Genomic DNA, 12,672 nt, shown 5'->3' with positions numbered 1-12,672 from the left:
AGCCTGTTAGTCTGGTTTAGGCGCTCAGAAGCTTCTAGGGACTCAGACCTGCAAGGACCCAGGGATGAGTATGAAAATCTAGGGATCTTAATAAAGGGACGCCTAGATGTGGTAGGGAGTGGTCACAGAGGCAACTGCCCCAAGACCCTCACACACTCTTGGGGAGTTTCTGTATTTCCTTTTACAAATGAAACAAGGCAGCAACAGGGTCAGTGTGGGGCTGGGAAGGCATGGGCCTATTTACAAGGGATTTGGTGAATCTGGGGGAGTGAGCAGGGAGGGGGAGTCCTGGCAGAGCCATAATATTCCTATGTCCCTGGCAGCCCAAGTCCTGCTGCCACCCCAAGGGAGTGCCCTGGGGCCTGCTCAGCCCTGAGGACTGAGTTCCAGCAGTCTATAACAGCACCCCTGGGGCTCCTCCTCCCCGCAGGATATGTTAAGTGGGGTGAGACTCTCGACTAGGGCCCTGCTCCCGGCCCGAGTCCCGGTCCTTGGCCTCTGAGGAGGATGATGAGGAAGAGCTGGAGCCATGGCTGCGACCAGACTGCTTGTAGGCAGTGGTGAGCTCCTGCAGCCGCTCTGGCGTCGGCCCCCACTTGGCAAAGCCAGGGTCGTTCTGCAGGAAGAGCACGGCCGTGTTGTGGACGGCCTTGTAGAGCATTTCCTCCCTGTGGGCAAAGGCAGCTGTTCAGGAGAGGGCACAGACTGGCCTGCTCATTCAGCCTGCCAGCCTGACCTGGCTTCCTTCCCCTGCTGCCCGGGCACCTACTTCTTGCAGATGTGCTGGGAGCCACTGCGGTACTCGTGCTCAAAGGCAGGCAAGATCAGCTGGTGGCGTTTGAAGCGGCTCTGCTCCATTCGGGTGAGCGCTGGTGTGGGGGGATCCCGCCACTCAGGGATGAACACAATGAAGGACAAGGGCTCTGGTGAGCTCTCCAGCAGTTTCTGTGGGAGGGAGAGTATGGGGTGGAGATGAGGTTCTGCCCTGGAGGGCAGTTTGCAATTTTGCCTGCCTCGTCAGTTGGCAGCACACCCACCTCAAAGTGAGAGACCATAGCATCCATGAGCTCCTCGCAGAACGGAGGGTTGGCCTCAAAGGAACCACTCAGCGGGGCGAAGTCCAGGCAGGGCCTACAGAAGGTGAGCATTGTAGTCTACCGGCACCGTCCCTCACACATACTGCCCCCACCTCCAGACAGCCACAATGAAGAGATGACCACAGTCAGGCCAGAGGCCAATATTCACCCTAATTGTGCTAGGGCAAAGAAGTGACCATGTCCCTCAAATAGGTTACAGAGGCTAGGTGTGTGTGCCTGTATCCACTAAGTTGAAGAAATGGAGTTCAGGGCCACCCCAGCAGAAGCCACACCCAGGGCTTCCCCAGCTCATGAGCACAAGGCTCTCACCTTCCTCTGAGCACTTTCTTCCTACCGTTTACCTAGATATCCTGTGCTCCTCACCCTGATACTTTTGAGGTCTGTCTTAATCTTCTCATCCCTCAGTGCCAGGGTCCCTAATCTAAACCTAAGCTAGTTCACAGAAAAGTCCACAGGCCAGCCTTAGGTAGTGTCTGTTTAATGTCTGCCCATGAAGCCAGAAAAGTGGAAGCTCCAGAGCTGTTTCAGCATGTCAGAGGTCACACAGTAGATAGTGTGCACACACGGGAAATAATGAAGACAAGCTATCTTCAAGATTGCCTGATTCCAAAGCCCTAAGCATTAGGAAGCAACTGGCTCTGATGGGACCTGTGCGCTAGCAGACATCTTTATGGGCAGAAGGAGCCCAGCAACCCCTGGATCTCACCCGCGGGAGCCAAAGTAGCCATCTGTGTCCGGGAAGGCAGAACAGTACTGACGGAAGTAGCAGTTGAGGGGTGAGGCGAAGCACTCGAAACTGACGCCAAAGAGTCGGTGGAGGGTCTCGAAGACATGTACAGGCAGTGATCCCTGCAGGCCAGTCCCCTCATAGAGGCCCACGCCAAACATCATCTACAGATTAGCCTTAGTCAGTGTGAGGCTCGTCTCCCTGCTCCTTTCCAAGGGAGCCCTCCCCGGCCCTAGATCTGTACCTGGTATCGACGGAGAAGACACCAGACTCGAGGCAGGAACCTCTCAAAGGCAGAGTCATCAACACAGCTATAGCGATACAGGAGCCACTGTGTGACAGAAAGGAAGGGATTCAGCAGGGATCTCATGGCCTCATCACTGGGAGCTGCTGAGGAGTATGTATGGTCAAGGAAGTAGGAAAGCCTCCCCAGCTCTCACCAGTTTGCTGAAGTAGCTGCGGCTGACCTTGACCATCTCTCCCTTATACCGGATGCAGACCACACTATTCTCCATGTGCATCTCCACACTAGGCATGGGGGGTGCAGACACAGCCAGACGAATTGGGTAGCAGTACACCAGGCGGGGTTCCAACTCTGAGGCCTCCACCTCCTCTGTGGGCAGGAAGGACAGTGAGGGGCTATTCAGCTCTAGACAGCACTCACATCCATTGTGCTAGTGCTTACATGGGTCAGGAAATTGAAACGGTTTCCATCACAAAGGAAACAAAGCCATTAAAAAAGCCGCCAGGCAACTGGCATTAACTGGTGACATGTATCAACACACTCAGCACTGAAGCAGATTCGCAATGCCCTCAGCCTGCCAGACAAATTGGAAGTATGAAAACAGTGGCCTTTGTCTGGATAGTTAAGTTTACTCATATAGGGATCTTTGGGGCCTGTGCAGGTTTTTTTCCTTCCTTCCTTCCTTCCTTCCTTCCTTCCTTCCTTCCTTCCTTCCTTCCAACACTCACATTGTCACGGCAGATATTATTACACTTGGGTCTGGGGAAAGCAAAGGTTTAGGGAATGGATTTGACCCAGGTCTGCTTAACTAACTGGCCCATCTTTCATCAACTTCTGGCTCTTCCTTTCTCATTGATTAATTTCCCAGAGGAGTACTAACACCTCAGAGCCAAAAGACAGCAAATTCTACCCAACATTACTCCAAGAAATAGGTTCTCCCAAATCAGCACAGCCTCACACAGCCTCACATGTTCTTCTAGCAGGGCCTAGGACAGACTAGATGGCATTACAGCTGGCTCCCCATCTGGGCCCTACCTGGGATGTTATTTTCCTTGAGGATGGCAAGGTGCTTCTCTCGGATCCGTTTAACATACTCCAGGGAGATGTGGTAGATCTTGCTACAGATGCCTTCCACAGAGTCCTTGGCTGCAGCGGAGACATGGGGCCCACACTGCCTCCGCAGATGCTCCAGGCGGTCCTGGAGAAAAGCCCTGGTCAGGACACTGGTGGCAAAAGGGCCTCGTTGGGGCTGGCAGGTAGAACTCTTGTGGGGCTATTGGATCCCAGATGTCCCAGTTTTGAAAGTGGCTCTACTGTTTACTAGCCATGTTGCTTGAACTTCTCTGAATCTTGTTCCTATCAAGGGAATTGAAGCTAGCAAATAGGACATTGTGACGAGTCAGTGCCATTCCCTGATCCACCAAGCCCCTGTCATGTAAGCATCTAATGAATGGCTGCAGTTTTGTTGCAGTTACATTGGCAGAACCCAAGATAATCAGTGGGGAGTGAGGCAAGCCAGGCAGGACCACCAGCATTCGCCTTCCATTGGGAGGGCTGCTACAGCACAGGAAACTGGATTGGTGTGGACTTAAGGGTTGTGCTTTTAAATTCTTGTTAAAAGAATTATACCTGTGAAACTGCACTGTGAAAACAAGTCACTCTGGCCAGGAGTGTACCTGTCTTTGTCACCACATGTCAAGTACACTTAATGTGATTGTAAACAAGTCCGAAAACGGTCCTAAAAAGAGCACCCAGTACAAATGCTGATGGAATTAGAAAAGTGACAGGCAGGGGCCAGAGAATGGAAGGGCTGTGTATACCCTAAGAGTAGGAATTGACTCCAATTGTGGCTGGCTGTTTTTTAATATTTATGTGTACACATATAAGTGTTTTACCATCAGTTACTTCTTTCTGTATACCAAATGCATGCCTAATGCTCACAGAAGCCACAAGAGGGCATCAGATCCCTTATAATGAAAGTTATAGGTACAGCCCCATGTAGGTGCTGGAATTGGACCTCAATCCATTGGAAGAGCAGCCAGTGCTCTTAACTGTTGAGCCATCTCTCCAACCCCCTAAAGGTGGCTTTTAATTGTAATATGGATACACACAAGAAAAGACAGACTGTTCTCACAGATCTACTAAGGTGACATGTTGAACACTCATCAGGTTGAAAAGACAGCTGTTTGCCTCTGAGCTTGAGAGAAAACTAGGGGCCTTGAGCATCTCTGTAATGATTCTGGGTCTGATGAGCATCAAGGTCTGCCACACTGCACACAGGCTTCTGTGGAGGCCAGCCTCACCCTGGGGCCCTCTCACCATGTAGTCCTCTTTGGAGGCTGAGTGGTCCTTCCGAAGCCAGCTGAAGGTATCTTCCACATTCCACTTGACCACTTTCCTACTGTCAGGGGATGCACTCCTGCAAGTTGGTGGCAAGAGAAAGCTGTATTTTGTGCAGGGCCCAACTGTTAGGTGTCTGCTCCTCTCCTCCTCTTCCTACTTTGCTACCATCTTAGGTACTAGCCTCTAGGCTTACCACCCATCTGTCTTTGACAGCATTGACAAGCCTGTGAGCATTAGCCAGACGTATTGCCCCCCTCCCCACCCCATTTTGATTGTGCTGGGTAGCGAAAGCCAAACCTGGACTCAATGAGCCGCCTGGCAGCCTCTGCATATTTAAAGAGCAGCCGTTTGGCTTCCTCCCGGAACTTGATTCGGGATAACCTGAGTTAGAAAATAGGCAAGAATTAGAGCCCTCCTACATGTGACCTGGCACAGGGACCACCAACTGAGCTGTGGCATTATACCTGATGGGAATGTCATTCATAATTTCACGAAACATGGAAGGTGACACAACTGGTTCACAGTTGCTTGGCAACAGGGGGTCAGATCCTTTGTCTACGACTTTGCGCTCCAGCATCCAACGATTGAAAGATTCTCGGGGTGGCTCAATGCCTGTGGGACAAGAAAGCTGCTAAGAACCTGGAGTGTCCAGCGGGGTCCACTGAGACAGGAAAAGACACAGTCATAAGAGTTTGTCGTGTGCTTACTTCCTAGACTCTATTCTGAGAATCAGAGTACCAAAGACAGGGTCTGGTAATGCAGCCCAGACTAGCCTGGAATTTGAAATCCTGCCTGAGCCTCTTGAGAGCTGGGAGGTATGGGCGCCACACATGCTTTCTCTAAGAATTTTGTCCCCAACTTACAGCTATGGGAACTGCAGACAAGTTGAGAAACACACTCAGCATAAAAGCTGGGACCCCAATAAATCTGTTTTCCTATAGCACACAGAACCACTAGGCCCCCTTGCCACCCAAACCCAAGTGAAGCCAAGGGGAGGCTGCAGAGCCCTCACCCTCCCGCTGCTGGCACAGCTCCCGGTAGTGCTGGCGTAGCTTCAGGATGAGCTGAGAGCGGAGCAGCTCGACCTCAGGGTGTGGGGGCAGGACCTCTGAAGGGCCCCTGTGCTTGATGACAGCATTGGTCTGGATGTCCAGGTCCCAGTACACCCTAGGGCACAGACAGGAGTAGTGAAGATGGCCTGCCCGCTACTACCATACCACACAGTTCTGGGCAAGCTGCCCATCAGCAATGTACATATCCAAGCTGACCAATAGGTACTCACTCAGTGGGTCGGAGGAGAGCTGCTTGCTGTTTATCTTCAGTAGATGCACCCCAAATCTTTAGTGTTGGGGTTCCTGGGATGCTGGGCGAACTGGGCACCGACTGGCTTGTGGGTGTCATAGGTATTTCAATCTGAAGGAAAAGAAACCAGAAGGCATCCAGTCCAAAGTCTGCAGCCAGGCCCAGCAGCTGTACTTAGGACTCCCTCCTGACCCAGCCCTTGCCCTTGCAGGGAGCTTCTGGCCACACACCCAAGATAACCACGTACCGACCAGGTCCTAGGAGTCCCAGACACTCACCTTGGGTTTCTTTACACCATTGCCACTTGGCTGCTCCTCCGAGAGCTGCCGCTTTCTGGGCTTGTTCTCCACTGGGGGAGTTTCCACCAAGCTTGAGTCTTGGGGCAGGGGGGTTGCATTCAGCCCCAAAGGGTCCGACTGACAGAAAACAGCAGAATTGCAAACAGTCAGTGGCTTAGGAGCCCCAACAGTTCAAATTCTTGTTTTCCCACCCTTCTCTGGCTCCTAACGGAAGCCAAAGGCCTGGAATGCAGATGAAGAACCTTGGACTCCACTCCTGCCTGCTACCTGCAGCTGTGGCCAGGGGTGACTCCTTCCTAATGCCCTCACCTTCAGAAAGGCTATGTTAACCCCACTTCACCACTGACATTGTGACACAAATCAGTGAGTGACTTGCTATGCTGTGTGGCATTAGATTAGTGCCTTAAGAACAAAATGGAAATCGAGAACCAAGAAAAGTCAGGGAATGTTATTTTTTCAGACAAGCAAGGCTCTGCATGGCCTTGGGCCAGTCACTTCCCTTTGAACCTCAGTGTCCTCTCCTACAAAATGAAGAGGCCCCTGCCTGACTATGTATAGAGGGCTCCAAGAGCTGAGGTTCCTACCAGCCAGCCTGTGGTTATACTCCTAGAACATCCTTCCCTTCCCACTTAGCTAGCCTCACCTTAAACCCTGAACTCAGAGGAGTTCAATCCCCATGGATTTCAGTATATTCTTTAAATAAGTCCACAACTGGAATCCTACTCTCTGCCACAGAATGAACATACCACGAAGACACGGAACTCCGTCTTGCTGACGCCTACCTCTTCGCATGCTGCCCAGTGTTTGGCATGCTACACTAATAATCTGCCCCCATCTCTCCTGTTTGATTGCAAGGTTTCTGAAGACAGGAACTGTCTTCCTTGACATTTTATCTGCAGGTATCAGCACAGGGCCAGACACCTAGTTGTCCGAGATACATTTGTGGAAGGCCAGAGGTCTGCTCTGACCCTTGCCCCAAGTCGGCACTCACAAGCACATCGTGCTGGCCCAGCACAGGCATCTCCCACAGGGACTGGTTGGTGAATCGGTTGAAGTAGTAGGGGCGGCTCTCCCTCCGGCTCCAGCACTTCTCCCAGCCTGCATGTACCAGCTCCTCTGCAAACAAGAGTATGACCCAGACAGTCAGGTCTGCACACAGCACTCCGCTATCCTACCAGCCCATACCACTCCCTCCAGTACCTGGGAGGTCCTGTACCAGGCGCACTGGCTTTGGAGAACAGGGCTGGCTCTGATTGGAGGTGCCTGGAGAATGACTTAGGAGGGATGCTTCCTCCCGGGGGCTGCCGTGATTCTCATTGGCCATCTCAGCAGCCGCGCGGGACCTGTCACAGAGGACCAAGAGTGTCAACTCCATCCTACTCACTAATTACAGCCTAGGGCTCGCTCTGGTGACTTATCTACAGTCTTGTCCTGGACAGCCAGCCAACTAGTGCCACAAGAGCAGTGAGATTGAAGTTTCTGTCCCTCAACTGTAAGATAGGGTGCCCGCCTAGCCAAATCCTTCCCCTTAATGGTCTGGCTTGCCCTTGGGCTCCCATCCTCCAGGAAGACTCTCTCTGTCCCACCTCCTCCCTCCCCCACAGATTTGGTGGACACAGTTCTTCCACAGTGTCACTGAAAGTGCATCAGAGGGGCTGGAGAGATGGCTCAGTGGTTAAGAGCACTGACTGCTCTTTCCAGGCGTCCTGAGTTCAATTCCCAGCAACCACATGGTGGCTCACAGCCATCTATAATGAGACCTGGTGCCCCCTTCTGGCTTGCAGGCACACATGGAAGGAATGCTGTACACAAATATTTTTTTTTAAAAAAAAGTGCATCAGGGGGCTGGAGAGATGGCTCAGAGGTTAAGAGTACTGGCTGCTCTTCCAGAGGTCCTGAGTTCAATTCCCAGCAACCACATGGTGGCTCACAGCCATCTGTACTGAGATCTGGCGCCCTGCTCTGGCGTGCGAGCATACATCAAGGCAGAATGTTGTATACATAATAAATAAATAAATTTAAAAAAAAAGTGCATCAGAAAGCTTAGATGGCTAGACCTACAGGGGGACTGTTTCCTCAGACTGGGTCCAGGGCATCGCTCTCCAGAGCTGAGGATACTACCTGTATCCAAAAGGAGCTCTACTAATCCTGCGAACATTTACAGAGCACCAGAGTGGCCAACAAGAAGAGGGTCTACCTTTTTTGAGAAGTCGCCCTATAATGACCAGTGCCTTCTCTTGGGAAGATGGTAAAGTCAGTGGACCAGTGGGGAGGAAGCATGGACTCTGGTAGTAGTCTGTTGCTAAGGAAACCAGTGTAACTGAAGGGGGTTCAGTCCTTCAGAAGCCCCAAGTTAAACACTGAAGAAACCAGCTTCTTTAGATCTGTATTCTCCACTACTCCCTCTAGAGCACACCTAGCACAAGCCTCAAAGGCCAGGTACTTCCCAGTCTGGTCCTGGTACACACCTAGGGGCCACCTGAGATCAGACTGATGATGCTCATGTTGTTTTTAGTATGTTACAAAACCCACAAGAAACCCTCACCCACAGTAAGACCACAAAGGCTGATTGGAAGGTTTTCTTTGCATGCTCATCAGGATCCCTGACTGGTTGTTGACGACATCATAGGAATCATTGAACATTTATTTTATTGTACACCCAAAGACGTCTGTTAATTTGGAAAGGGAAAAATCAATAGTTACTTTTATCTGTACAGTTTGGCAGATAAAAATTGCAGCAGCAACAGGACACGTGTAACAAGCGGGCCTTGATTACAGAAAGGTTTGGAATGGCTCCTTTGGGGCTGAGCCCATGGGTTTCAAGGCTGAATAAGGTCCCTTTTCTCTCACCCTCTGGGGTCTGCAACACTAGCATGAGAGGGGTTTCTTCTCTGGCTGGACTGAACCCACGTCACAGGGTCCCACAGAAGCAGGGGGAGGCCCACAGGAAGGTGCAGCACAGGTAGATGGGCTGGTCAGCAGTGAGGTTGACAGGGACTCTGGGGACTCCGTGCATCAGCAGCTGGAGAGCAAATAGAAGACAAGAGTTATTGGCCTGAGAAGCCTCACTAAGCAGAGGCAACAGAAGAGGGACAAGGACACACTATGAGGGTCTGGAGGCTCAAGGAATCAAAGCTGTACTTCTCAGAGATCAAAGCCTGGTCAATATAGTAGTGTGACCCTGTCTAGACAAATATGCTCAAACAGATCCTTTTGGTTTTGGGGTTTTTGGTTTTTTTTTTTGGTTTTTTGAGACAGGGTTTCTCAGTAGCTTTGGAGCATCTCCTGGAACTAGCTCTTATAGACCAGGCTGGCCTCAAACTCACAAAGATCCATCTATCTCTGCCTCCCGAGTGCTGGGATTAAAGGTGTGCACCACCACCGCCGGCAACAGATTCTTTTTGTTGTTGAGGTTTTTTTTTTCTTTATTGTTTGTTTTTTGAGACGGGGTTTCTCTGTGTAGCCCTGGCTATCCTGGAACTCCCCCTATAGACCAAGCTGGCCTTGAACTCACAGAGCTCAACCTGCCTCTGCCTCTGCCTCTTGAGTGTGTGAGATTAAAAGTGTGCACAACCATCACCTAGCTTTTTTTTCCAATCAATGTACTTCTCAAGCTTTCAACCAACAAAGGTTGCCTTCATAGGTCCTGAACCTAGTTTACTATAGAGCTCTAAACTTGATTTGATGCTTTCGTATCACCTTGAAGTTGGTCATTTGTTCTAAAGTGCTGAAGATGGAGCCCAGAGCCTTGAACATGACAGGACACTACTCTTTCATGGGCTACATCGCCAGCCCTTGGCTGAGACCACTATGTATATATATAGCTTGACAAATATATGAGGTACTGGGGATAGAGCCTAGATTTTTGGTCATGCTAGATAATTGTTCTGCCACTGAGCCACGCCTCTTTAGCTTTTGAGACAGTCTCAAAAAATGGACAACAATATCCTTGAACTTGATCTGTAGTTCAAGAAGGTGTTGAATATATATATGATCATCCTTCCTTAGTCTCTGGGATTAACTGAGATTAGAGCCTGTACAACCAGGACTGGAAAAGCAAAAACCTTGCTTTCCTGGAAACCAAAGCCAGATCTGCGGTGCTGAGTGAGCACTTCAATGAGTAATTCCACCTGCAATCCTGGAACTGACTTTTTTTTTCTTTTGTTCTTGGGTTAGAGGGGAACTCAAACTCCCTTTGTAGCTGAGTATGACCTTGAACTCCCAGTCTGGCCTCTTTGACTTCCCAGGTACTAGGATTAGGCGAGGACCACCATGCTCAGCTCAGTTTTTCCTTCTGAACTGGATTTGGCTTTGTTACCCAGACTGACTTTCAAACACTGCACTCAAAACATCCTTCCCTTTCAGCCTTCCCATTAGGTGGGACACAGACACATGCCAAGGGGAATCAGGTTTTCATTTCCAACACTGAAGCCCCATATATTGCACAGCCAGCTGTGCCAACCCAAGTGTCTGTCGACCAAAGAACAGGGAACAGAGCATACGGAAGATTTGGGGCACTATCTCAAGTCACCCACAACTAGTAAAAGACACACTTTGAAAACATTATAAAAACAAAATCATGCAAACACATATAGCACATCTCATTCACCTTTATTGGAAACTGTTTATCTCAGAAAATGTGACAGAATGCACCTGGTTGATGCATTTGTTAGAGAAGGCAGAAGCAGCAGCCCAGCCCGATGCCACCCAAGTGGGATCACCGCAGCACTTCCCACAGCAGCTGTTACCAGACTCATCTAGGGAAGATTGCTGTGCCCCACCACACCTGTTAGGAGTGAGAAATGGGGAAGGGAGCTACCAAACAATTGGTAACTTAAAGGCCTAATCATCCTGCCGGTATCTCCAAGGGTTGAGACTACAGGCCTACTGCCCTGGGTCGTCTTGGCCTGCCTCCGTCTCTTAAAGGTGCTAGATTTCCAGGTCTGTGCCATCAACCCTCAACAAGACTGTCATTTTTAAACACGCCACAAGTGGGACTGGGAGACAAGATGACTAATTCTTTCATTTTACGCGGCTTGAAAGTTTTATCAGCTTAGAATCTGCTAAGGGCTAATGGTGAAACTACGTAGTACAGTGACGGGGGCGCGCGCGCACACACGCACTAATAATTAAAAATTAAACGAGCCGGGTATGGAGGCAAAACGCCTTTAATCCCAGCACTCGAGAGGCAAAGGCAGGAGGATTTCTGTGAGCTCGAGGCCAGCCTGATCTATATACTTGAGTTGCAAGACAGTCAAAGCTACACAAGAGAGATCCTGTCTCTTAAAAATAAGAAACGAAATAAATCCGCTTAGATGGGTGCAAAAGGTCTCCTGCCCAAAGCACCAGACCCACCAAGTTCCAGGCCGGGCTGTCACCCCGACTTCTAAGGCAAAACCACTTGACCCATTAGGTTACTGGTTCCCTTAGCCTCTGCCTTCCGGACTCCCACGCACAACAAAGTCGGAAAAGCGCAGCACAGTCTACACACAAACAACTGCATCTGTGCACCAGCGGAACCCGTGAGAGCCCAAGTATTCGATTCCGGGATTGGAGGAAGGTGGGGCAGCACTTTCTAGCGGACCAATCAGAATGCTCCGGCTCCAGCGGGCGGAGCCACGGGCCCTGCGCAGTGCGCAAGCGCGCACGCAGGGCCTGCCTCAGCGCGCTCCCGCGCATCCCTCCCCCACAGCTCAGCGGGGGCGGGGTGTTTGGCGCGCGCGCGCCGGCCCATCTCCGGGCTCCGCCCCCCGCCCTGCCGCGCGCTCCCGCCCCCGGGCTGAGGCGACTCAGAGTCGGAGCCCGACACAAAGGCGGTGGCGACGGCGGCAGCGGCAGCAGCGGAGGGACCCTAGAGGCCGCTCCGTCCGCGCTCTCTAGGCCCACTGCACTCACCCCAGCCAGCAGCCCTGCTGCCCACCCGCGGCTCTAAGATGGCGGCGACGATAGAGACCGGGCGAGCGGCAACCCCGAGCGGGAAGCGCCGGAGGTGCCTCCGCCGTCCTGCTTCGGACTCCCGGACAATGGCGCGGCTCGCGGCGGGACCATGGCTTCCTGGGGCTCTTACCTGCCCGAAGCGGACTCGAGGGGATGCGGCTACACGTTCTGCTCGACCGCCCGTTTTGCCGCCTCCGCCTCGCCCTCCCCAGCGCCGCTGCCGCCATCTTGTGTCCCGGGCCGGGACTCCGCGCTGCGCATGCGTCGGTACCGCCTCTGAGGGACCTCGCCGGGGCCGCGCCGCCATCTTGAGTGTGGCAATGTTGGCCGGCTCCCCGGACCTTGATTACTTTCGACCCCCTCCCCATCTTCCCGTCCTTTCCTGTTGTCCCGTGTGGTCCGAAGGTGGGGGGAGACAGCTTTGCTTTTCTTGGGATGTAGGCGGAAAGGAATGAATCCATACGCACGCCCTGCCTCAGTTTCCCTGCAAATCACACTCGGAGGGACCGAGGATCTACTTGGACACTTTAGGGGACACGAGACTGGTTTGGAATCTTCTAGGGGCTCGGGCTCAGTTGCAGAGGCGGAGTGGTGACGTCGGTCCTGCCGGCACCTGGGTCCTATCCTCCTCGGGGCCTGTCCCCCGAGGGGTCCTGCAGTGTTTTCACTGTTTGCTCAGAGGCCAGATGGTGTGCAAAACGAACCTTCTCCCGTTAGCAGCCT

At 51.9% G+C, this 12,672-nt stretch overlaps 1 protein-coding gene across 2 annotated transcripts; it reads right to left on the bottom strand.

Moving 5' to 3' along the window:
- Positions 1 to 107: 107 nt before the first annotated feature.
- On the bottom strand, positions 108 to 12,201 carry Pcif1 (phosphorylated CTD interacting factor 1). Of its 2 annotated transcripts, XM_075963036.1 has the most exons (17): positions 12,080 to 12,201; positions 8,863 to 9,034; positions 7,213 to 7,355; positions 7,004 to 7,128; positions 5,992 to 6,129; positions 5,694 to 5,824; positions 5,424 to 5,578; positions 4,876 to 5,023; positions 4,709 to 4,792; positions 4,388 to 4,487; positions 3,104 to 3,266; positions 2,265 to 2,437; positions 2,069 to 2,155; positions 1,804 to 1,988; positions 1,038 to 1,131; positions 770 to 945; positions 108 to 668 (listed from the first exon to the last, which is right to left on the bottom strand). In XM_075963036.1, the coding sequence occupies exons 3-17, from the start codon at positions 7,334 to 7,336 to the stop codon at positions 437 to 439; spliced, it is 2,115 nt and encodes a 704-aa protein (XP_075819151.1). In that variant the 5' UTR covers positions 7,337 to 7,355; positions 8,863 to 9,034; positions 12,080 to 12,201; the 3' UTR covers positions 108 to 436. The 2 variants fall into 2 exon arrangements, with proteins under 2 accessions (XP_075819151.1, XP_075819150.1); XM_075963035.1 differs by lacking the exons at positions 8,863 to 9,034; positions 12,080 to 12,201 and having other exon boundaries at positions 7,213 to 7,387.
- Positions 12,202 to 12,672: the final 471 nt, after the last annotated feature.

Source organism: Microtus pennsylvanicus, chromosome 2 (genome assembly GCF_037038515.1).
Source record: "Microtus pennsylvanicus isolate mMicPen1 chromosome 2, mMicPen1.hap1, whole genome shotgun sequence".
NCBI lineage: Eukaryota > Metazoa > Chordata > Mammalia > Rodentia > Cricetidae > Microtus > Microtus pennsylvanicus.
This window is presented reverse-complemented; position numbering and strand designations above follow the sequence as displayed.

Excerpts from the sequence above, each read along its gene's own strand:
- Pcif1 (XM_075963035.1), bottom strand. The coding sequence starts at position 7,387 with ATGGAGTTGACACTCTTGGTCCTCTGTGACAGGTCCCGCGCGGCTGCT. Across the intron at positions 6,130-7,003 it reads TGGGCCAGCACGATGTGCTT|TCGGACCCTTTGGGGCTGAA; the intron begins GTGAGTGCCGAC and ends GTTTTCTGTCAG. Across the intron at positions 1,989-2,068 it reads GTCTTCTCCGTCGATACCAG|ATGATGTTTGGCGTGGGCCT; the intron begins GTACAGATCTAG and ends GCTAATCTGTAG.